This window comes from Coregonus lavaretus (genome assembly GCF_964263955.1).
Source record: "Coregonus lavaretus genome assembly, chromosome: 1".
NCBI lineage: Eukaryota > Metazoa > Chordata > Actinopteri > Salmoniformes > Salmonidae > Coregonus > Coregonus lavaretus.
In genome coordinates, this window is record NC_139988.1 from 44,263,403 (window position 1) to 44,289,359 (window position 25,957).

A 25,957-nucleotide genomic window follows, 5' to 3' on the forward strand; every position below is an offset into this window, starting at 1 on the left:
AAGGGAGAATTGAATGTACTGTTGTAGCCTATGTAATACAAGGGTGTTATTTGAGTGGTTTTGCACACCACCATATTTTAGTGTCATGTCATCACTACCTACAGTGGGGGAAAAAAGTATTTAGTCAGCCACCAATTGTGCAAGTTCTCCCACTTGAAAAGATGAGAGAGGCCTGTAATTTTCATCATAGGTACACGTCAACTATGACAGACAAATTGAGATTTTTTTTTCTCCAGAAAATCACATTGTAGGATTTTTAATGAATTTATTTGCAGTTTCAATGGTTTTTCTTTATTTTTACTATTTTCTACATTGTAGAATAATAGTGAAGACATCAAAACTATGAAATAACACATGGAATCATGGAGTAACTACAAAAGTGTTAAACAAATCAAAATATATTTTAGATTTTAGATTCTTTAAAGTAGCCACCCTTAGCCATGATGACAGCTTTGCACACTCTTGGCATTCTCTCAACCAGCTTCACCTGGAATGCTTTTCCAACAGTCTTGAAGGAGTTCCCACATATGCTGAGCACTTGTTGGCTGCTTTTCCTTCACTTTGCGGTCCAACTCATCCCAAACCATCTCAATTGGGTTGAGGTCGGGTAATTGTGGAGGCCAGGTCATCTGATGCAGCACTCTATCACTCTCCTTCTTGGTCAAATAGCCCTTACACAGCCTGGTGTGTTGGGTCATTGTCTGGTTGAAAAACAAATAGTCCCACTAAGCGCAAAACCGATGGGATGGCGTATCTCTGCAGAATGCTGTGGTAGCCATGCTGGTTAAGTGTGCCTTGAATTCTAAATAAATCACAGACAGTGTCACCAGAAAATCACCCCCACACCAAAACAGCTCCTACTCCATGCTTTACGGTGGGAAATACACATGTGGAGATCATCTGTTCACCCACACAGCATCTCACATAGACACGGCGGTTGGAACCAAAAATCTCAAATTTGGACTCCAGACCAAAGGACAGATTTCCACCGGTCTAATGTCCATTGCTCATGTTTCTTGGCCAAAGGAAGTCTTTTCTTCTTATTGGTGTCCTTTAGTAGTGGTTTCTTTGACTGGTACTGTATGTCATTGAGGAAAATAGTTGAATGTATTTGTGAGGAAGAGAGATTGTTACAGTAGGTAGTCTAATTCTAATTCTCAACTTGCCTTTTTCTATTCTTGATTCTCTTTTTTTGCAGGAATCATCTAGGTAGCCATCTAGCCTGCTGACTAGGAAATGCATAGTCTATGTTTTGCTGTCTACAATATCGCTCTCTCTCTCTCCATCGTTCTGCCAAATTGCTGAGGGGCAACATAGTGAATGTACTAGCTAGGCTGTCTAACTTAGTGAAGGTATTTTGTAGTATCTAGATTATTGAACTAAATAGTTAATAATGATTTGTGTCTGTCTTTACAGTTTCTGAAACATGTCAAGGACCCTACACTCAGTTACCAGTGACCTATTAAGCCACATCCCAGGGAAATGAGGGAGCAGAACCACCCCTCCTTATATCCAAAGTCTTTGACAGTAAGTTGTGTATGCTTTTGTGTGTTTTTTTTTCTCTTAGATACTCTGATCTTCAATGTGTATTAATTCCTACTATCCAGCTTGGTAAGAGCTAGGTCTGTACTATCTGGCTGATCTTTCACGTTTTTTTTCTCCGCATCAGGTCTCACTGAGACTGGATTCCCAAAGAGACATGCTATATAGCTGCCCATGATTGCCTGACATTAGTGTAAGCAGATCCAATTGAAATAGCACCACTTCTAATAATATATGTTTGTAAAGTAAATAAAATCCTATTTTAACTTGTCCTTTTACCCCCCTTTTTTCAGGTGCAAAACCTTGTGTCCCGATGCAACAGACACCTCCCTTGGTGAGTCATGTGAAGTTTCACCCTTTCTTTCTCGCTCGCTTTCCCTGTTGCTCACTCAAACTCACACACGTGTGCAGTTGCAGAGAATGGGAAGAGATTTGCCAATTACACCCAATTCTAACAACACGCTTGTCTTATCTTTGTGTATGCCAGACATTAGTGCCTGATTTGTCCTCTGATTTTCAATGTAGTATTCTGTCATGTAAGTCAATCGTTTTTTATTGAACTGTGCACAAGCCTGAATGATGAAGATAGGTGCTTGGTAGAGTATGTGGAGGGTAACCTTTCTGTGAATGTGTGTGTGTGTGTGTGTGTGTGGTTCTTGTTAAAAGGCACAGCAGTTTTATGGTTTTAAAAATCTCTCCAAAATGTTCCAACGCTATTTGATACTTCCACTATAGACAATGTTTATTATTTTGTTGGTATCACTCCTAAACCATGTTTCCTTCTGAGCTGAGCTAATACATTGAGGAAGCAAATCATTTGATTTGATTTAATAACTGCAATAACTCAGGTCAGGGATTCAGTTGAGGTCAGCCTATCTAACTTGCGAAACCCTCAGTTTAGTCCTTACCCCCTCGTCCTCCTTTAACCCCCAGCTAACCCCCCTTCCTCCCCGTCCGTCCCTAATCGCTGGCAACTGGGCTGGACGTGGGGACAGCTCCATCGCATTAAATGAGGATCACTCTGGCAGTGAAGATGAATGGTCTCATCAGGGAGAGATGTTTCATGCCTGAGCATGACAACCTGTTTCCACCCAGGTAAGCATCATCCCTAACAGCCCTGTCACTATTACAACCGCTTGAGGAGTGTTACTGCTGTTACTGCTGACTGTCTCTGTGGGTCTGTCTGTCTGTCTGTCTGTCAGTTACCCTTATAGTGAGGACTACACTAAACCAACCCAGTAAATGAACAATCGCTGCCCCTCCTGGTGTGACCGCATCCTCATATCTTACACTGCCCAATACATTATCCACAGAGTAAGTGTACTGGCATCACTGCTATTCACACTTATTGACTAGTAGATTCATTAATGTATCAACTATGGAAGCATGTAATACAGGCCTATTAAACAGTTGTGTGTTTCATTTCAGAGGGATGAGGGAGAGATCAGTGTGGTTTACAACACACTGGGCCCCAATGACTACATGAGACCACAAGGTAACGTAGCATGTCTTGTCTTGAAAATGGCCCTAGATAATAGTGGTTTATGCTTGGATTTAAGCGCTATTTTTTCAGACTTCTTAAATATTCCAAATGCATTGACACAGTAATTATTTTCTCTTCACGTAACAGAGGTACCCGTGACTGAGTTGTATCCCCAGGCCGCTCTTTGCACCAATAATTATACATAGGTATTAAAAAATGGTACTTGGAATAAATCAAGTAGGCTTACCAATTTCCCAACGACAGTTGTCTACTTGCTCAATGGCCAAGATGCATTAAGATGTGGCTTGCATGATAAACGTCACTCAGCTCTATTGTGTTTGTCATAACACCCCCACACCTGTACCACAGTGCAATGCAGAACAGTGACAATTCAATAAGACTACAACAAGGCGCATTGCGCTGTGGTACAGGTGTGGAGGTGTTATGGCAGACACAGTCAAACCGAATGACATGGAATCATGCAAGCCACACCTTTATTGCACCTCGGCCATTGCCCCTGTAGTATCTGAACAATTTATAATTTTGGCTGAGGTTTGCAAATGGTGTGTTAGATGAACTTTACTCTGCTTTGCTGAAACATCTGGAAAGCATTACTATAGGGGCCCCCTGAAACAGAGGACACTTGGATATGTGGAAGCCAGGGATTGGTCTATCCAAAACACCCATCTTATGTTACATAGGATATATACCAGGTTTTGATCAAAGGACAGGGAGAATAATCATATTTGAGATTGGTTTAGTTGTTCTCCAGATTCTGCAGAAATCTGTAAATTGACGCTGAAATCTTTTGATATAATAAACCTTTATAATCAAAGTACAGTGTCAGCGGATTCCTTGTCAACACAGCATATCAGCATCGTTGTCTCGACACCACACCCCTGCATAGAAAATCGAAACCATTAAAATACCACACTTCAGGGTTTTACTTCATGGCTGTAAGATAATTTCACATTAGTGAGTAAATACTGAATTCGCACTTATTGTCTAAAACACTTTTTGCATACCTTTCCCAACAGCATTTCTGAAAACACACACAGGAGAGAAGTCTTCTCACTGATCCCTGTGTGGAAAGAGTTTTACAGAGTTAGGGAACCTGAGAAACCATGAGGTAATATACACAGGCGAGTTGCCTTACCACTGCTCCCAGTGTGGAAAGAGATATATCATATCAGTGCTCCCACAATTGTCTCATATTTTTGACTGAGAATATGTTTTTGTTTATGCCACATGAAATCAAATTCTACAAAGTGTACTCCAAAATACATTTGTATGTTTTTTATTTCGAAGTAGCTGTGGATCCTAATTCTCTGAAACCCTCTTCGACAGCTAAAGGTCCGAAACTTCTAGGCATGTGCGGGATTCTGTATTTAACGCAGTCTCTGCTCTACTCGTTTGGCTGCCCAGAGAACAGGCTACTCTGACGAATTTCAGTGATGAATAGAGAATGGTGCTCATTTAATAAAGTTAGGTCAAAGCTGAATATATGCTTTGATTGAAACAAAACCTAGGTATGCTACAGTTAACACGATCTGCTCTAAAAATCACGAGAGAAAAATGAGCACAATCATCTTTAAAATCTCATAATATCTTAGGTGGTGTTTTTTGTCTTACAGTAACATTATACTATGCTATTATATTTGATTCTGTTATGTAAAATACTATCATTATGTGATCTTGCAGACATTGGTTCAGCTTTGATCTAAATTAATTAAACAAGCACCACTCGCCAGAGTAGCCTGTTCTCTATGAGTAGAGCAGAGACTGTGTGTAAGGTAGAGCATCCCGCACATGCGCAGAAGCTTAGGGACCTTTAGCCCCCAGGAAGGACTACGGAAAAAAAACTTGAATTCAACATGGAGTAAGTCAGTTTCAATATAGATTAGGTCAGTTTTAATGTATATGCTCTGTGATTAAATGATAATTTTCGAACTCTGGCTTTCTCTGTGTGTGTGTGTTTTATTTGATGATGATTGATATTTGCATGTGATGTAGTTGTTCTATTGTTTACATTTGCGTTGCATACATATCTTAGTGTGGCTTTAAGGGAATAGTATGGTCACATCTAGATGAAATAACAAACATTTACAATTGCTATTCTGACAGTATTATTCATAATGTACATATTCGTATTCAGAGGGTTACACCGCAAAGCAGGATCAATAAGTTAGCCAGCTAACTTTGATAAATAACTATGGGTTTTTTGGTTCACTAAGAAGTCTAAACTTAGATATGCATTTTTGGGTTGTTAAATTAGCTGGCTACCTCATTGATCCTGCTTTGTTGTACACCCCTCTGGTTTAAGTCTGCGTAGAGGAAAGTATTAGCTGTAAGAAGTACGAGAAAACATATCTGGTTATTTTTTAAATGATTTATGACATTGTTTGCCAGAATAAACAATGTAGTTACCCTACCCAGTCAGCAGATGGCGATATGAGTCTTTCAGATTACGCTTCTTGCGTGACGTATAAACAAGTGGACGGGATGCTTCTTCAACAACAACAATACGGCTACTGATTCAAGCGCCTCTGTAAATTGCTAGCAAATATTAAACCGAAATATTGGAGCTCTTTAGACCATTTTGTGGGTATATTAGTCTGTGTTTTAAACACAATTAGGTTTTCCGTATCTACTGGTGAACTTTGTTAAGATTGATACTGAGCCAAGCAATAATAGGCTAGTCGCTAATGTTAGCTAGCTACAGTAACATCCCTGGCCATGAGCTCAATAAGCTACCTCCCCCCAGCTAAAGAAGAGGAGAACTGCTGGACGGAGAAAGAACCTCTCGGGCTGAATATTGTCATAAAAGAAGAAGAGGAAGAAGCTTTCAGAATAAAAAAGGAGGAAGAGGAGGCTATCAGTATCACATTGAAAGATGAAGAGGAGGATGTTACAGTGAAAGAAGAGAAAGAACCATTTGGAGTGAAAGAGGGGATAGAGGCTTTCACAGTGGAAGAGGAGGTAGAAGCTTTTAGAATGAAAAAGGAGGAAGAGGAGGCTTTTGCATTGAAAGACGAAGATGGGGATGTTATAGTGAAAGAAGAGGAAAAATATGTTGATGTGGAAGAGGAGACTATCTCAATTAAAGAGAACGAGGAAGACATTTTGGGGATGGAGGAAGAGGAAGAGACAGAAGATCTGATTAATAAAAGTGAGTATTGTCTTAAAAACAGGGGCACAAACTCTACACTTGGTTAACTAATGTGTGTTTTTTAAAGGGGCATTCTACTGAAGTTCTACACTTTAATATGTTGTTCAGTACTGTAGGAGTTTTGAAAGGGACAATCTGTGATTGGTACATGCATTTTTGGACTTTTGATATATAGGCCTAGCCCAAACTTAGACCCCTTTTATTAATTATTACATTTTTTAATAAGACAGGGTCTAGCGAATGTGTTTGAGATAACTCACAACCAAATCTGTATTTGTGTACCAGCACGTGTTCCATGTCGGAATGTACACTATATATGCAAAAGTATATGGACACCCCTTCAAATTAGTGGATTCGGCTATTTCAGTCACACCCGTTGCTGACAGGTGTATAAAATTGAGCACACAGCCATGCAATCTCCATAGACAAACATTGGCAGTAGAATGGCCTTACTTAAGAGCTCAGTGACTTTCAACATGGCACCGTCATAGGATGCCACCTTTCTAACAAGTCAGTTCATCCAATTTCTGCCCTGCTAGAGCCGCCCCGGTCAACTGTAAGTGCTGTTATTGTAAAGTGGAAACGTCTAGGAGCAACAACTGCTCAGCCGTGAAATGGTAGGCCACACAAGCTCACAGAACAGCACTGGCGAGTGCTGTAGTGCGTAAAAATCGTCTGTCCTCTGTTGCAACACTCACTACCGAGTAAACTGCCTCTGGAAGCAACGTCAGCACAATAACTGTTTGCCGGGAGCTTCATGAAATGGGTTTCCAAGACCGAGCAGCCGCACACAAGCCTAAGATCACCATGTGCAATGCCAAGCGTTGGCTGGAGTGGTGTAAAGCTCTCCACCATTGGACTCTGGAGCAGTGGAAACGCGTTCTCTGGAGTGATGAATCACGCTTCACCATCTGGCAGTCTGACGGACAAATCTGGGTTTGGTGGATGCCAGGAGAATGCTACCTGCCCGAATGCATAGTGCCAACTGTAAAGTTTGGTGGAGGAGGAATAATGGTCTGGGGCTGTTTTTCATGGTTTGGGCTAGGCCCCTTAGATTCAGTAAAGGAAATCTTAGCTAATTTTCCCCCAACATTGGACACTCTCTAGCGGTTGGAGGACTAAATCACCTCGAGCTCAACATTTAAATGGACTGGAAAATAACGGTACGTTTTGCGACTAAAGACACCCTTCTAGCTAGCTGACCACCGATTTTCATTGCAATTTATGTAAGTTAAGTTAGATTTTGAGAGTTTTCAAAAAAGTTATATATATATACAGTGGGGAGAACAAGTATTTGATACACTGCCGATTTTGCAGGTTTTCCTACTTACAAAGCATGTAGAGGACTGTAATTTGTATCATAGGTACACTTCAACTGTGAGAGACGGAATCTAAAACAAAAATCCAGAAAATCACATTGTATGATTTTTAAGTAATTAATTTGCATTTTATTGCATGACATAAGTATTTGATCACCAACCAACCAGTAAGAATTCCGGCTCTCACAGACCTGTTCGTTTTTCTTTAAGAAGCCCTCCTGTTCTCCACTCATTACCTGTATTAACTGCACCTGTTTGAACTCATTACCTGTATAAAATACACCTGTCCACACACTCAATCAAACAGACTCCAACCTCTCCACAATGGCCAAGACCAGAGAGCTGTGTAAGGACATCATGGATAAATTGTAGACCTGCACAAGGCTGGGATGGGCTACATGACAATAGGCAAGCAGCTTGGTGAGAAGGCAACAACTGTTGGTGCAATTATTAGAAAATGGAAGAAGTTCAAGATGACGGTCAATCACCCTCGGTCTGGGGCTCCATGCAAGATCTCACCTCGTGGGGCATCAATGATCATGAGGAAGGTGAGGGATCAGCCCAGAACTACACGGCAGGACCTGGTCAATGACCTGAAGAGAGCTGGGACCACAGTCTCAAAGAAAACCATTAGTAACACACTACGCCGTCATGGATTAAAATCCTGCAGCGCACGCAAGGTCCCCCTGCTCAAGCCAGCGCATGTCCAGGCCCGTCTGAAGTTTGCCAATGACCATCTGGATGATCCAGAGGAGGAATGGGAGAAGGTCATGTTGTCAAAAATAGAGCTTTTTGGTCTGAACTCCACTCGCCGTGGTTGGAGGAAGATGAAGGATGAGTACAACCCCAAGAACACCATCCCAACCGTGAAGCATGGAGGTGGAAACATCATTCTTTGGGGATGCTTTTCTGCAAAGGGGACAGGACGACTGCACCGTATTGAGGGGAGGATGGATGGGGCCATGTATCGCGAGATCTTGGCCAACAACCTCCTTCCCTCAGTAAGAGCATTGAAGATGGGTCGTGGCTGGGTCTTCCAGCATGACAACGACCCCAAACACACAGCCAGGGCAACTAAGGAGTGGCTCCATAAGAAGCATCTCAAGGTCCTGGAGTGGCCTAGCCAGTCTCCAGACCTGAACCCAATAGAAAATCTTTGGAGGGAGCTGAAAGTCCGTATTGCCCAGCGACAGCTCCGAAACCTGAAGGATCTGGAGAAGGTCTGAATGGAGGAGTGGGCCAAAATCCCTGCTGCAGTGTGTGCAAACCTGGTCAAGACCTACAGGAAACGTATGATCTCTGTAATTGCAAACAAAGGTTTCTGTACCAAATATGAAGTTCTGCTTTTCTGATGTATCAAATACTTATGTCATGCAATAAAATGCAAATTAATTACTTAAAAATCATACAATGTGATTTTCTGGATTTTTGTTTTAGATTCCGTCTCTCACAGTTGAAGTGTACCTATGATAAAAATTACAGACCTCTACATGCTTTGTAAGTAGGAAAACCTGCAAAATCGGCAGTGTATCAAATACTTGTTCTCCCCACTGTATATACACATTTTGTGGGACACGCTGTATATTGTAATATTCAACTGCGCGACAGACCACACATCATTTAATATCCAACTTTTTACCTCTGAAATATAGCTAACAGATTTTCTAATGTTGCTAGCTTAGTTGCTAAATGCTGATAGAACTGCTAAGTAAGCAAAAATGAAATTCATTTTAAGTGTTAGATAATACATATCACGAAAACAGCTGAATGTTGTCAAGCTTTACTGTATCAAAATTGGAGTCCTCTGATGGGGGCGTTTTGCACAATCTGCAAACTTTGAACCATGAACTTTTTGACACCTATCACTGTTGGCTATGTTTCATCTTACAACAGCTACATAGAGGCAGTATTTAGCCAATGTTACAATGTATGCATCAATATTAAACTAATTGGGACACTAATTTTCATTACAGATAACAAACAAAAAATGTGAGTACACTTTCAGTTATTGTGAGAACTTTCATCACCTTTCAATCCCTTAGCTTTGAAATGTAAATGTTTATACATATTCAGATTGAGTTTTTTTTCTAAAATGTGTATAGTATGCCAAGTTATTTAGCTACATGTATTTACCACCACAGCATGGAGAAAGTCAAGAGGAAGCAGTGGAGCGAGGTGGACATGTTCCATGCCATGGAGGACTGCGGGGCAGGGATGGCTATCCGCCAGGCTGCCAAGGTTAGGCATCTTTTGTTTTTAGGAGATTACCACGTGTATGTGATTTTTATCTGCTAGTATCAGTTTTATTTTCTTATCTACCAAGGTGCGTGGTGTACCTCGGCAGACCCTGGCGGACAGGCTGAGCGGCCGGGTGACCCATGGTTGTCGTAGTGGACCACCCACATTGCTTGCACCAGAGGATGAAAATTCTCTGGTGCAGTACTGTATCTACTGCGCCAGCCATGGGTTCCCCTTCACCAGACAGAGGCTGATGAAATACGCTGACAAAATACGCAGGTATTTGGTGTTCTATGTGTTTATGTATGTAGAATGCTGGACTGACTGTTATCAATGTGTGTGATGTGAATGGTGATGCCAAAAAAACATTTTCATCCTGGATGGACAATTATATATTCTATTCTATTGTAGGTTTCGGCACCCAGGGGAAACAATCCCACCACTGGGGAAGAGGTGGTGGGAAATGTTCAGGAGGAGGCACAAGAACCTGAGCATGAGGAGGCACAAGAACCTGAGCATGAGGAGGCCGGACACCCTGGACAGGGGGAGAGCTGAGTGTGCCACATGTCCGACGATGGACACCTTCTTCACTTCTTATGAGAAGCACTTGGAGGAGAATGGGTTGAGGGAGAAACCCAGACAAATATATAACTGCAATGAGTCTGGGTTTCGTAGCGACCAGAGGAGGCACAAAGTGCTGGCTCCCCGGGGTGCAAAACTCGTGTACCAGCAGGCTCCGGGGACTAAGGAGCACATCACAGTGCAGGCCTGCTTCAACGCCGCTGGGGAGGACGTCCCCCCGTTTATCATCTACCCCAAGTGTTTCCCCAGTGGCCACTACACACTGAGAGGCCCCCCCCAAGCTTTGTATGGATGGTCAAACAGTGGCTACATTGACGGGGACCTGTTCAGGAAGTGGTTTCAGCACTTCATTAAGCATGCAGTGAAGGAGCGCCCTCTCCTTCTCCTCTTCGATGGGCACAAGAGCCACATGGACCCGGAGGTGCTCGCGGCGGCACTAAGGGAAGGGGTTATACTTCTTTGTCTTCCACCACACTGCACCCATGTGCTGCAGCCGCTGGACATGGCATACTTTGGCCCTTTAAAGGCTGAGTTCTCCAAGGTAGCTGGAGACATTAGCTATTTTGACCACACCTATATGGTAAACAAATCAGAATTTGCCAGAGTATTCCGCTACCCGTACCAGCACTGCAAGGACATGCGCTATGTGGTGGAAGGGTTTAAGAAGTGTGGCCTCTTCCCTTTTGACCCTTCAGCCGTTGAAGGGTCCCGTTTAATGCTGTCTCGTTCCCTACCGGGTCCCACCACCGCCTCTCCTGGAACCAGCAGCACTGTGCCGTCCATCAGCACCTCCTCCCCAGCAACCACAGGAGGACCCTCAGCCCCTGCTCCAGTCCCAGCCCCTGCTCCAGTCCCAGCTTTAGAAGAGCACCCCCTAGAGGGGGGGCTTATAGCGAAGGACCTGGGGCACATCCTTAAGTATCGGCTAGACCGATACAGAAGACTCCCTGTGGTCGCCACAAGCCTCACCGGGGAGGAATACACGCACCAGTGGCAGGAGAGGGGTGAGCAGGAGAGGGCCGAGGCAGAGGAGAAAGAGCGTTGGGCAGCCCTCAGAACACAGAGGGCACAGGAGAGGGCTGCCATGGATGAGACCATTGACGCCATCGCCTCTGCTGGACCCCCCCGCTGGAACCACTCCTGACAGCTGCATCACCACTGCCAGTGCCTCCCAGTGTGCAACACCTGTAGGAGCCGCCGGAGTCCCCAGCTGCAGAAGAAGGCCATGTGCCTACTCTCCCGGCCACACCATCGTCGGCCCCTCAACCCCACCATTACAAACACCAGCTCCTCCAAGCCATCGTCGGCAGTTTTGTCCACCCCGTCTGTCTGTCTCCACCAACGCAGCCTCCTGTGGACCAACTGCCTCCTCTATCTCCCCTGGTCACACCACCATAGCAGCCTGCAATTCGAATACAGCCACCTCCACAGGTAAACACATGTTAAATTATGAAAAACAATGACTGTTTGTTATGTGTTTTATTAAACCGCAATTTGAAACTTTTTTTTCTCTCTTTACATATCTACAGTTCATAGCACCTGCCCTCAAGGCATGTCCACCTCCTCCAAGACTTCTGCAGCTTCCTCCAGAGGTATTAATGCATCACTCCATCACTCTCCTTCTTGGTAAAATATGTTAGCACATTTTGTGAACAAAAATAGTTTATAAGTCACACACAATGTGCTAACATATTTTACCAAGAAGGAGAGTGATGGAGTGCTCCATTAATACCTCTGGAGGAAGCTGCAGAAATCTTGGAGGAGGTGGACATGCCTTGAGGGCAGGTGCTATGAACTGTAGATATGTAAAGAGAGAGAAAAAAGTTTCAACATTGCGGTTTAATAAAACACATAACAAACAGTCATTGTTTTACATAATTGAACATGTGTTTACCTGTGGAGGTGGCTGTATTCTAATAAACCTATTAGAACTGGAGAAGACCAACCCTGCTGGGTGTGCACGCTTCTGTTCCAGCCCAGCACTAACACACCTGATTCAATGTATTAAACCTAATTAGTTAATAATCAAGTGTGCTATTACTGGGCTGGAACAGAAGTCTGCTCCACCTGTAGATCAGGGATCAGTGGCGCGAGGTTGGCCCCCTATGGTATTGACTTTTTTTTGTTCACCTGAGATTATGCTTTAGTAATAATAGCCTACTTCTTACTAAAATGTCTAACCTTTACATAGGAGTTAGCTTACTTGTACACTTTGAAATCATATGAAATAGTGTTGATTCTTTGAAGTTAAGTGTTTAAACTTGTTTTCATTGTTAACTTAACTATTATTCAAGAATAACTAGTGTCAATGTTGATTGATCACAGTTCACAATCCTGCAATAAAGAGGGGAAGGAAATATGTCTCTAATTTGTCTGTTTCTGTGTTGCATTCTCAAATGAACGTAAGCTCTCCAATTAGTTTTATCTGATTGTCACTATTTTTTGCAGGATATCAGCTATGTGAACACATTTTGCAGCTGATAATGGCATGCAACACCAATGCAGCCATAGGCCTACAGCAGTGATTCCCAACTCCAGTCTTTTCAATCCATCCTGCGTCATCAGAGTGCGCAGCTGAACATTGTATGCTGGAAAACACTCTGTTATTTTTGATTAAAACAAAAACGTTATTCATAAATACGAATACAGAACTTATGTTTGCGTGGATTCCATGACGCGGTTAGCTTTTAACAGCTATGACCGCTATTTCTTGTCCCGGAATCCCGCTTAAGAGACAGGTTGAAGCCTACTTGACAGCGACGCTAAACTGCTAGCCATCATGCTAACGAAGTTGGTACCAGATGAGTTTTGCAATGGAGCCCTCTTTGTCTGGAGAACTAAATGAACGGTTCCAGCGCTGTAGGAGCTGTATCTATTACTCTTTGTTTCGGGGCAAACCGGATTACTCAGAGTTCCAATGTGGCAATTGTTTACTTGCCGAGGAATATAGGCTTGAGGTGGCTTCCTTGATCACGCAGGTCGCCAGCCTACGTAAGAAACTGGGGAAAACGCAGAGTGGAATGTTTACATTTTCTACGCCGGTGGCTGGACGGCGTTCGCGCTTGTTGGATGCATCTCCGCCTTGTCGTTTGTCGTTATCCGACTGGTCGGTGTTGCCCGGAGCTCCCCCATCTGATAGCGCCGTTGAAGGAGGACAGCATGAGGAGACAGGCAATCAACGATGGTCACGAGCCGTGGAAGCCGAAGACAGCGACCTCCCGCAAAGCAGTCTACACGCTTCTTCTTCTTCTTCAGTGGGGTTTATGGGCGGTTGATACTATATCTAATGACGTTCTACTCAATATACTCTTTAAACTAATTTCCTGTATCCCCTTCTCCCTCATACTTAATCTCATCCTCTCTCTTTCCCTCTGATACTGCCCACACTGTAGCAATACATGCTCCACAGTCTCTATTTCCTGACAATAATCACATTTTCCAGAAGGATGCTTTCCTATCACGCTTAATGTCTTATTCAACTGGCTGTGTCCCACCCTTAATCTTGTAAATATAGCCTCCTCTCTTCTGTCCCTTCCTGCCGTCCTCCCCTCCCCAACTTTCCTCTGTACTTGAAATAAATGCCTTCCCTTAATATTTATATTCCACTGTTCCTGCCACCTCTGCATCATCACTGTATATATCAGTATTTTTGCCTCTGCCTTGCTTATTGACACTTCAACATAAACATCCCCACTACTAAGTGCTTGTTTAGCCTGTGCATCTACAGCCTCGTTCCCCTCCACCCCCACATGGGCTGGAACCCAAGTAAATCTTATCTGAATACCCATCTGTTTAATCCTGCCATGGGTTTGTAGCACCTCATAAAGCAGATCTTGTCTGCTACGTGAGCTAAAGGACTGGAGACTCATTAACACTGTGCATGAGTCAGAGCAAATAACTACTCTGTCTGGCTTAGCTTCCTCCACCCACTGCAAGGCCAACAGTATGGCCATCAGCTCCGCCGTATATACAGCCAGATGATCTGTAATACGTTTCCTGACTTCCACCCCACATTCCTGCACTACAAATGCTGACCCAGTACGTCCTGTCCTTGGATCTTTTGAACCATCTGTGTAAATGGCCACAAAATCCTGATACAGTTTCCAGACGTCTCTTAAAGAAATCAGCTGGATCAACACCCTCCCTATCTTTCTGTAGTCTCTCCAACACTTCTAGTTCAACTACTGGAGGCGGGAGTAGCCATGGTGGATTTACAGGAATAACTACCGTTGGACTAAACTCCCTTCCATACAGCCCCATCTCCTTCGCCTGGGTATTACCCATCCACCCAAAGCTCGTGTTCTGTCTTCGCTCATGTTCCCAGCATGCCTGTAAAATCCCTTTCGCAGGATGAGACACCCCATGTCCCTGTAGGTTGACCCAATAATTCATTTCCAGCTGCTGTCTCCTAATCTACAATGGCATATCCCCCATCTCCACCTGTAATGCAGCCACTGGGGACGTTCGAAACGCCCCACTACATATTCTGAGTCCTTGCCCCTGTATGACATCTAGCCTTTCCAGTGAGGTCCGGGCTGCCGAACCATATGCTATACTTCCATAATCTATTACAGATCGGATCAATGCAACATACATGGTCTTCAATGAGGAACGCCCAGCCCCCCACTCCTTCCCCATCAGACAGCGCATCACATTTAGCACCTTCTTACACTTTCCCACCACTCTCTCAATGTGTTCTGCCCAGGTCAGTCTAGTATGAAAGTATACCCCAAGGAACCTGAAGGCCCCCACCCTCTCCAGGTTTCTCCAATATAACCTCATGCATACCTCATCTCCCACCTTCCTCCTGGTAAAGAACACTGTTTGAGTTTTCTCTACAGAGAACCTGAATCCCCACATTAGTGCCCACCGCTCTACCTCATCAATTGCTTCCTGCACCTTCCTGACTATGAATGGCACATTTCTTCCCCTCTTCCATAAGGCACCATCATCTGCAAATATCGACCTCCCTATATCCGGCTGTACCTGAGAGTAAACATCATTGATCATGATTGAGAACAACAGAGGACTAATCACGCTCCCCTGCGGTGTACCATTATCCACCAAGTAGCTGCCTGATAAAGACTTCCCCACCCTCACCTGGATAGACCTTCCAAACAGGAAATCCTTTATCCAGTAGTACATTCTTCCTCCTACCCCCATAATATCTAGCTTGATTAACAACCCCTCCTTCCACATCATATCATACACCTTCTCCACATCAAAAAAGACAGCTACAACAGTTTCCTTGTTCACCTGAGCCTTCCTAACCTCTGCTTCTAAGCAGAGCACTGGATCCATAGTTCCCCTACCCTTCCTGAACCCACTCTGATGTGGCGGTACTAGCCCTCTGCTCTCCAGGAAGTAAGTTAGCCTCTCCGTGATCATACGTTCCATAATCTTACATACATGTGATGTTAAAGCTATTGGCCGATAGCTTGTTGGCTTCGTTGGATCCTTCCTGGGCTTCCGGATTGGTACCACTACTGCCTCCTTCCAACTGCCTGGTAGTTTCCCCTCCTCGCACAACACCAATACCTTATCCAGTGCCTCATCACTAAGATGGGCCAACATAACATAGCACACCTCATCTTTCCCAGGTGAAGTTAACCCTCCCTTACCTATTGCTCTTTTCACCTCTGCCCTGGTAAATGGTGCACTCAACGCATCATTTACATCCTCCCTCCTTTCCAGCACTCCAGGATGCTCCTCTCTCGTGTTCTCTCTCCCCCTCTGCCCCTCCTCTGACAGATTTGCTGAGCTATGCACTTGAACAAATGCTTTGACCATAATCTCTGCTTTCTCCTCATATGTTACTGCCACATCCTCAACACTGGATAATCCCACTCCCTTCTGATCCCACTCATCCTCTTAATCATCCCCCACACTTCTCCCACAGGTGTCGCCCTTCCAATGGTGTCACAGAACCGATGCCAACATGACCTCTTTGCCTGACAGATAGTTCTCCTTACCATGGCCTGCGCCTGCTTATATTGAATCAGATGTTGGAAATGATGTGTCCTTTTCAGTACTCTAAATGCCCTGTTCCTAATCCTCACCATTGCCCCACATTCCTCCATGGAACTGCTTTCCTCCTCCTCCCTGAACTCTTAGGTATAGCCTCAGTAGCTGCCCCCACTAACGATGTTCTCACCCAGTTATTCATACTATCTATATCCCCTCTCATATCCACCCGAGCCATCACCTGCTCACTCAGCTCCTGAAATTGATCCCACTTTGCCCTTCCAAACACTCACCTGCCTACTCCCTCCACTAACACCTCCTCCTCCCTTCGGCCTACTGTGCATAGAATGGGGTAATGATCACTCCCTACTGTCGACTCATCCCATACCTCCCACCGCACTAGATACCAGAGTGAGGTCCAAGGCAGACTCTTTCCCTGTGGCTACATCAATCCTGGTCCCTCTGCCATCATTCAGGCACACCAGATCTTTCTTTTCTATCAAATTTTCCATCACTTGTCCATTTCCATCCATCTGTTCCCCCCCCCCAAAGCATGTTGTGGGCGTTAAAATCCCCACACCACATTACATTACATTACATTACCTTACTTCTTTCCTGGCCCTCCACCCTCTCACGTCCAATATCTGACTAGTGGTATTAGTAATTCACTACCACTAGCACCCCTCCTCTCAGCCACACCTCCACATACTCCTATTCAATACCTTTGCCTATCATCTTGTAGGGAATTCCTTGCTTTATGAAGGTGGCACACCCCCCCCCTCCCTCCCCCTATATCACGGTCCCTATGAACCACTACATATCCCTGTGCAGTCTACATTTAGCAGACGCTCTTATCCAGAGCGACTTACAGTTAGTGAGTGCATACATTTCTTTCATACTGGCCCCCCGTGGGAATCAAACCCACAACCCTGGCGTTGCAAGCGCCATGCTCTACCAACTGAGCTACACAGGACCACGGGTCTACACTCCTTCTTCTTCTTCTTCTTCTTCAATGAGGTTTAACGGCGGTTGGCATCCAATTTGTTGCATTAACCGCCACCTACTAGACTGGAGTACAACTCCCTTTTCTTTTCCTTGAAAAATAAAATAAAACAAAGCAAAGAAATACCCTACCATCTAACACTACACTCAAAATTCAAAACTATTACTAATAATTAACCCCACCCTTCTCCACTATTTAAATATACTCACTCCTACCTCATGCCCTCAACCTGAAATGATGGGACATCACCACTTAACACTCCCTGTAACTCTTCTGCTGTCAAGTCTCGCACACCCAAATATCTCTCTGCAGCTGCCACCACAACCTCAATTTTCTTCGACTTACGTTCCATCCCTGCAGTACAATTAATAACCATTGCTATAAACGCTAAAAATCCAATCTTACTGAAACATATATCACTTGCTTGCCTATCCCACTGTACTGGTACATATCTCTTACTCTCACCACTCCCCCCCCTTGACCCCTCTTCCTCTACTTTCTTCACTGCCTCCGCATATGACAATTTCTTCTCTACTCTTACCCTGGAAACCTCAACCTGCTTCTCTCGCACTGGACATGTCTGATCCCCAGCCCCATGGCCACCCCTACAATTAGCACATACCACCACTTTCCCCACTGCTTCACACTACTTTGTCTCATGCCCTTCTGCACACTTCTCACACCTTGGAATCTCCCTCCTACATACTGCTGCCACATGCCCATAAGTTTGACACATGTAACATCGTAATGTACTCGGCACATAAGCTCGCACAGGATAACTTATATATCCTAATTTCACTTTATCAGGCAAAGACTCAACTTCAAAACTCAAAAGAACAGACAATTACTCTTCTGTTTCCCCACTCTCGCCACCCTGTTTGCGTCGCACCAAATGACGAGCCTCACACACACCGGGAATCTTCTCCTTCAGTTGGTCCACTTTAACATTTACTGCTAACCCAGTAATCACTCCTTTCAATGGCGCCCTTTTCTTGAGAGCGAAACATTTCACAATTCTTTCCCTCATTTGTCTAACTCTGAGCGCCTTCTCCCTCAGCCCAACAGAAACACAAACAATTATCACTAGACCACTTCTGGTTACCCTCACCGATTCCACTATACCCAACGCTTTTTTCACCCATCTTGAAACCACAAATGGATCAGCCAAAAGGCAAGGATACACTTTTTCCACAAACTTCACTCCTACTGTCACAGACTAATCTTTATCCTGACCCACTGTGCAAGCCTCTGACTCCGAGCACTTCACCACACCTACCACCTCCGATACTTCACCCTCATTAATTTCCATTTCTCCTCCTTTCTTCAGCTCACTTTGCTTACATTTCCTACCACTCTTCTTTAACAAACCTTCCCCCTTTTTCCCGCCATTTTTTCCAGACTCAAACTCAGTCTTCCTCCCTCTCTCTCTTAGTCCTCCTCTGCCTCTCTTTTTCCCTCCATTCCTCCTCATTCATCCAAGTATACGTCTCCTTATGATAATACTGCATTTCTCCTAACCACCATCGGTTTCTTGCCTTCTCAAAGGACTCCATTTTCCCCCTCCTTTCCCTTCCGGCATCTATTCTATCCTCTGGACTTGTGTCGCCGTCTTGGCCTGCGTCTTCCATCGCCCGACTCAACTGTTCGGATCTCTCACTTCCTTCGAAAGGCAGTCTTCTGCCCAGTCTACACTCCCAACAAGAGGCCCGTTTTATAAGGAGGATGGGATCCACCCAAATAATTTGGGTTCCTGGATCCTTTCACAGCATTATAAGGCTGCGTTGAGACAATGACTTAGCAATGACCCAAGCCCAGCTCAGCTAATCCCTACCATTGTGACGCAGAGTTGTCAAAATGCTTCAGCAAATGTACATTACATCAGGGGCGTCAGTAGACACAATATAAGTAACCTAATTTATGTCCCTCTAACTGCCCTGAATACCTCTGCTGATCCTACAGCTATTGTGTGCAGTAATCATGTGCCTAAGAACCAGATTTATACTGTTAGCACTGAGCGGGTGTTCCCGAGGAGGCAGTCCACTGTGTGCAGCTCACCCTGCACTAACATAAAGAACATGAATGAGCACATCTACTGCTGCTAAGCTTCCCAGTAAAGCAATAAAAACAAGTAAGCATCCCAGAAGAAAAGTGCTCAAAATAGCCCACGTTAACATATGTAGCTTAAGAAACAAGGTTCATGAAATCAATAATTTGCTAGTAACAGATGACATTCATATTCTGACTATCTCTGAAACTCACTTAGATAATACCTTTGATGATACAGTGGTAGCAATATAAGGTTATAACATTTACAGAAGAGATAGAAATGCCAATGGTGGAGGTGTTGCTGTTTATATTCAGAACCACATTCCTGTGAAGATTAGAGAGGATCTCATGTTAAATACTGTTTAAGTAATATGGCTACAGTTTCATCTGCCCCACCTAAAGCCAATTCTGGTGGGAAGCTGCTATAGACCACCAAGTGCTAACAGTCAGTATCTGGATAACGTGTGAAATGCTTGATAATGTGATATCAATAGAGAGGTATACTTTCTGGGTGATTTAAATATTGACTGGCTTTCATCAGGCTGCCCACTCAAGAGAAAGCTTCAAACTGTAACCAGTGCCTGCAACCTGGTTCAGGTTATCAGTCAACCTACCAGGGTGCTTACAAACAGTACAGGAATTAAATCATCAACATGTATTGATCATATCTTTACTAATGCTGCAGAGATTTGTTTAAAAGCAGTATCCAAATCCATTGGATGTAGTGATCACAATATAGTAGCCATAGCTAGGCTGGGCCTAATATTGTGTATAAGAGGTCATACAATAAGTTTTGTAGTGATTCTTATGTTGTTGATGTAAAGAATATATGTTGGTCCGTGGTGTGTAATGAGGAGCAAACAGAAACTGCACTTGACACATTTATGAAATTGCTTATTCCAGTTACTAATAAGCATGCACCCATTAAGAAAATTACTGTAAAAACTGTTAAATCCCCATGGATTGATGAGGAATTGAAAAATTGTATGGTTGAGAGGGATGAGGCAAAAGGAATGGCAAATAAGTCTGGCTGCACAACCGATTGGCAAACATATTGCAAATTGAGAAATATTGTGACTAAACTGAATAAAAAGAAGAAGAAACTACACTATGAAACAAAATATAAATTATATAAAGAATGCTAGTAAAAAGCTTTGGAGCACCTTAAATGACATTTTGGGAAAAAAGGCAAACAGCTCCATCATTCATTGCATCAGATGGCTCATTCATCACAAAACCAACTGATATTGCCAACTACTTTAATATTTTTTTAATTGGCAAGATTAGCAAACTTAGGCATGACATGCCAGCAACAATTGCTGACACTACACATCCAAGTATATCTGACCAAATTACGAAGCATTGTAATTTTGAATTCCGTAAAGTGAGTGTGGAAGAGGTGAAAAAAGTATCGCTGTCTGTTAACAATGACAAGCCACCGGGGTCTGACAACTTGAATGGAAAATTGCTGAGGATAATAACGGACGATATTGCCACTCCTATTTGCCATATTTTCAATTTAAGCCTACTAGAATGTGTGTGTCCCCAGGCTTGGAGGGAAGCAAAAGTCATTCCGCTACCTAAGAGTAGTAAAGCCCCCTTTACTGGCTCAAATAGCCGACCAATTAGCCTGTTACCAACCCTTAGTAAACTATTGGAAAAAATTGTGTTTGACCAGAAACAATTCTATTTTACTGTAAACAAATTGACAACAAACTTTCAGCATGCTTATAGAGAAGGACATTCAACAAGCACAGCAGTTTTCACAAATGACTGATGATTGGCTGAGAGAAATTGATGATAAATAGATTGTGGGGGCTGTTTTGTTAGACTTCAGTGCGGCTTTTGACATTATCGATCATAGTCTGCTGATGGAAAAACGTATGTGTTATGGCTTTACACCCCCTGCTATAATGTGGATAGAGTTACTTGTCTAACAGAACACAGAGGGTGTTCTTTAGTGGAAGCCTCTCAAACATAATCCAGGTAGAATCAGGAATTCCCCAGGGCAGCTGTCTAGGCCACCCACCTTATGGAACAATGGGGACTGTGAAGAGACACACACAAGGGTATAGACACATGCATACGCACACATTGTGATATTGCTGTATGGTGGTATTAAACATTTTGTATTGTAGATAGGTAGTGGTGTAATAATGTCATATGATGTACTGTTTTATATTTTGTTTTATATGTAATGTAAGTGCTTTAATATGTTTGGACCCCAGGAAGAGTAACTGCTGCCTTGACAGCAGCTAATGGGGATCCCTAATAAATACAATAATAATAATATGCCATTTAGCAGACGCTTTTATCCAAAGCGACTTACAGTCATGTGTGCATAAATGTTTACGTATGGGTGGTCCCGGGGATCGAACCCACTACCCTGGCGTTACAAGCGCCATGCTCTACCAATTGAGCTACAGAGGACCACAAATACAAATACCCCCAACAGCACATTTCTGTTGTAGCCCCGGACAAACATACCTGATTCAACTCAGAGGGCCTGATGATTAGTTGACAAGTTGAATCAGGTGTGTTTGTCCAGGGCTACAACAAAACTGTACTGTTGGGGGTACTCGAGGACTGAAGTTGGGAACCACTGGCCTACAGTATGATGGCATTAGCCTTATGGGCATTTGCAATGCAGCACTTGACATTGTGCATCTGAAGCAGAGAATAGCTTAACGCACACATTGTTTACATATTGTTCTGCTACATGTGCTCAATTTAAAAACGATACCAGTAGAAAATGTATATGAGGCTAATCATTATATTAGATTTTGTACATGCCTTGTGCTGACATGAAATTGTTTAAAGCAAATCCAACCCTTGTAATCTAGGTGGTGAAATGTATGGAAGCAGGAGATGATGGGATCCTTAGCTTAAAAGATACACATAACTACTACCACCAAGTTCAATGCCAGATACTTTTCTCCCAGAAGGTCTGAGTGGCACTTGGAGGTGCGACTGTGATAATGAAGATGGTTTTCCTAAGACTACCACAACAATTACATTGTCTATGCTAAATGTGTTTAAATTGTAAAAAAAGAAAGAAAATAGTTGGGCTATAAGACATATGTTTTATTCAATGGGGTTAGGCAAAGCAGAGATGACAAAACTTAATTTCACCCATAACAATATACAGTGGGGGAAAAAAGTATTTAGTCAGCCACCAATTGTGCAAGTTCTCCCACTTAAAAAGATGAGAGAGGCCTGTAATTTTCATCATAGGTACACATCAACTATGACAGACAAAATGAGAAAAAAAAATCCAGAAAATCACATTGTAGGATTTTTAATGAATTTATTTGCAAATTATGGTGGAAAATAAGTATTTGGTCAATAACAAAAGTTTCTCAATACTTTGTTATATACCCTTTGTTGGCAATGACACAGGTCAAACGTTTTCTGTAAGTCTTCACAAGGTTTTCACACACTGTTGCTGGTATTTTGGCCCATTCCTCCATGCAGATCTCCTCTACAGTGATGTTTTGGGGCTGTCGCTGGACAACACCGACTTTCAACTCCCTCCAAAGATTTTCTATGGGGTTGAGATCTGGAGACTGGCTAGGCCACTCCAGGACCTTGAAATGCTTCTTACGAAGCCACTCCTTCGCTGCCCGGGCGGTGTGTTTGGGATCATTGTCATGCTGAAAGACCCAGCCACGTTTCATCTTCAATGCCCTTGCTGATGGAAGGAGGTTTTCACTCAAAATCTCACGATACATGGCCCCATTCATTCTTTCCTTTACACGGATCAGTCGTCCTGGTCCCTTTGCAGAAAAACAGCCCCAAAGCATGATGTTTCCACCCCCATGCTTCACAGTAGGTATGGTGTTCTTTGGATGCAACTCAGCATTCTTTGTCCTTCAAACACGACGAGTTGAGTTTTTACCAAAAAGTTATATTTTAGTTTCATCTGACCATATGACATTCTCCCAATCCTCTTCTGGATCATCCAAATGCACTCTAGCAAACTTCAGACGGGCCTGGACATGTACTGGCTTAAGCAGGGGGACACGTCTGGCATTGCAGGATTTGAGTCCCTGGCGGCGTAGTGTGTTACTGATGGTAGGCTTTGTTACTTTGGTCCCAGCTCTCTGCAGGTCATTCACTAGATCCCCCCGTGTGGTTCTGGGATTTTTGCTCACCGTTCTTGTGATCATTTTGACCCCACGGGGTGAGATCTTGCGTGGAGCCCCAGATCGAGGGAGATTATCAGTGGTCTTGTATGTCTTCCATTTCCTAATAATTGCTCCCACAGTTGATTTCTTCAAACCAAGCTGCTTACCTATTGCAGATTCAGTCTTCCCAGCCTGGTGCAGGTCTACAATTTTGTTTCTTGTGTCCTTTGACAGCTCTTTGGTCTTGGCCATAGTGGAGTTTGGAATGTGACTGTTTGAGGTTGTGGACAGGTGTCTTTTATACTGATAACAAGTTCAAACAGGTGCCATTAATACAGGTAACGAGTGGAGGACAGAGGAGCCTCTTAAAGAAGAAGTTACAGGTCTGTGAGAGCCAGAAATCATGCTTGTTTGTAGGTGACCAAATACTTATTTTCCACCATAATTTGCAAATAAATTCATTAAAAATCCTACAATGTGATTTTCTGGATTTTTTTCTCTCATTTTGTCTGTCATAGTTGACGTGTACCTATGATGAAAACTACAGGCCTCTCTCATCTTTTTAAGTGGGAGAACTTGCACAATTGGTGGCTGACTAAATACTTTTTTTCCCCACTGTAGCCTATTATTCAAGTAGAGTATGTTTACAATATAAACAATAGTCTTTTACACTTTTCAAATCACATTTGATATGTTAATATGGTTTAAGGGGGCACTTTTGTCATGACGACAAGGTGAAGGTGCTCTACTCAAATGGCAAAACAGAATCATTCAGATAGTCCAAAGGACAGCATTTGACACCCATCTCGTATAACTGAGGGATGTCTCCTTTCATATCTGGAAAAGGTTGAAGTAGAAGTAGAAACTGATGCTGCTGCAACATTGCTCATTTTCACAGTGGGAATCCAGTCGACATGGGTGTCTTGATAGAGGTCAGCTGGTGAACCTACAGTAGTACATAAATAAATGAAAAGCACTCCTGATGTTAGAATATCACTTCTTCAAGTCACCTATACCATCAGGGCACTTAAGTGTTTAGTTGTGTTTAATTCATTCAGGTGTTTTTGTGTCATATACAGATTAAATCTATTGTTGGGCTGAGACAACCAATAGTCAACATGGCAGGTTGTCCTATCATTGAGGCCATGTACATACATTTTCCCTCCTTATGAATAAAGTTCTCAACAAATTATAATTTGGTTATTATATGAATATAAACTCAGCAAAAAAAGAAATGTCCCTTTTTCAGGACCCTGTCTTTCAAAGATAATTCGTAAAAATCCAAATAACTTCACAGATCTTCATTGTAAAGGGTTTAAACACTGTTTCCCATGCTTGTTCAATGAACCATAAACAATTAATGAACATGCACCTGTGGAACGGTCATTAAGACACTAACAGCTTACAGACGGTAGGCAATTAAGGTCACAGTTATGAAAACTTAGGACACTAAAGAGGCCTTTCTACTGACTCTGAAAAACACCAAAAGAAATATGCCCAGGGTCCCTGCTCATCTGCGTGAACGTGCCTTAGGCATGCTGCAAGGAGGCATGAGGACTGCAGATGTGGCCATGGCAATAAATTGCAATGTCCGTACTGTGAGACGCCTAAGACAGCGCTACAGGGAGACAGGACGGACAGCCGATTGTCCTCGCAGTGGCAGACCACGTGTAACAACACCTGCACAGGTTCGGTACATCCGAACATCACACTTGCGGGACAGGTACAGGATGGCAACAACAACTGCCCAAGTTACACCAGGAACGCACAATCCCTCCATCAGTGCTCAGACAGTCTGCAATAGGCTGAGAGAGACTGAGGGCTTGTAGGCCTGTTGTAAGGCAGGTCCTCACCAGACATCACCGGCAACAACGTCGCCTATGGGCACAAACCCACCGTCGCTGGATCAGACAGGACTGGCAAAAAGTGCTTTTCACTGACGAGTCGCGGTTTTGTCTCACCAGGGGTGATGGTCGGATTTGCGTTTATCCTCGAAGGAATGAGCGTTACACCGAGGCCTGTACTCTAGCACAGGATCGATTTGGAGGTGGAGGGTCCGTCATGGTCTGGGGCAGTGTGTCACAGCATCATCGGACTGAGCTTGTTGTCATTGCAGGCAATCTCAACGCTGTGCGTTACAGGGAAGACATCCTCCTCCCTCATGTGGTACCCTTCCTGCAGGCTCATCCTGACATGACCCTCCAGCATGACAATGCCACCAGCCATACTGCCCGCTCTGTGCGTGATTTCCTGCCATGGCCAGCGAAGAGCCCGGATCTCAATCCCATTGAGCACGTCTGGGACCTGTTGGATCGGAGGGTGAAGGCTAGGGCCATTCCCCCCAGAAATGTCTGGGAACTTGCAGGTGCCTTGGTGGAAGAGTGGGGTAACATCTCACAGCAAGAACTGGCAAATCTGGTGCAGTCCATGAGGAGGAGATGCACTGCAGTACTTAATGCAGCAGTTACTGACTGTTACTTTAGA

The 25,957-nt window shown here is 43.6% G+C and overlaps 3 protein-coding genes across 3 annotated transcripts in view; all 3 read left to right on the top strand.

Moving 5' to 3' along the window:
* LOC311133214 (interferon regulatory factor 9-like) overlaps window positions 1–4,467 on the top strand; it is a gene marked incomplete at its 3' end in the record, with an annotated part of 53,533 nt that extends 49,066 nt beyond the window's left edge. The window contains exons 6-7 of the mRNA XM_084166702.1: window positions 2,971–3,037; window positions 4,373–4,467. Coding sequence (XP_084022828.1) covers window positions 2,971–3,037; window positions 4,373–4,467 — 162 coding nt within the window. The remainder of the gene's footprint in view (window positions 1–2,970; window positions 3,038–4,372) is intronic.
* Window positions 4,468–5,545: 1,078 nt separating this feature from the next.
* LOC311133224 (uncharacterized protein) overlaps window positions 5,546–25,957 on the top strand; it is a gene marked incomplete at its 3' end in the record, with an annotated part of 46,790 nt that continues 26,378 nt past the window's right edge. Inside the window, exon 1 of the mRNA XM_084166711.1 lies at window positions 5,546–6,194. Within this exon, the coding sequence (XP_084022837.1) occupies window positions 5,762–6,194 (433 nt within the window). The 5' untranslated portion in view covers window positions 5,546–5,761. The remainder of the gene's footprint in view (window positions 6,195–25,957) is intronic.
* LOC311116543 (uncharacterized protein) lies at window positions 9,656–11,760 on the top strand (the record flags this gene model as incomplete). Its single annotated transcript, XM_084157426.1, has 3 exons — window positions 9,656–9,751; window positions 9,837–10,030; window positions 10,163–11,760. The coding sequence occupies 3 exons, from the start codon at window positions 9,656–9,658 to the stop codon at window positions 11,475–11,477; spliced, it is 1,605 nt and encodes a 534-aa protein (XP_084013552.1). The 3' UTR covers window positions 11,478–11,760.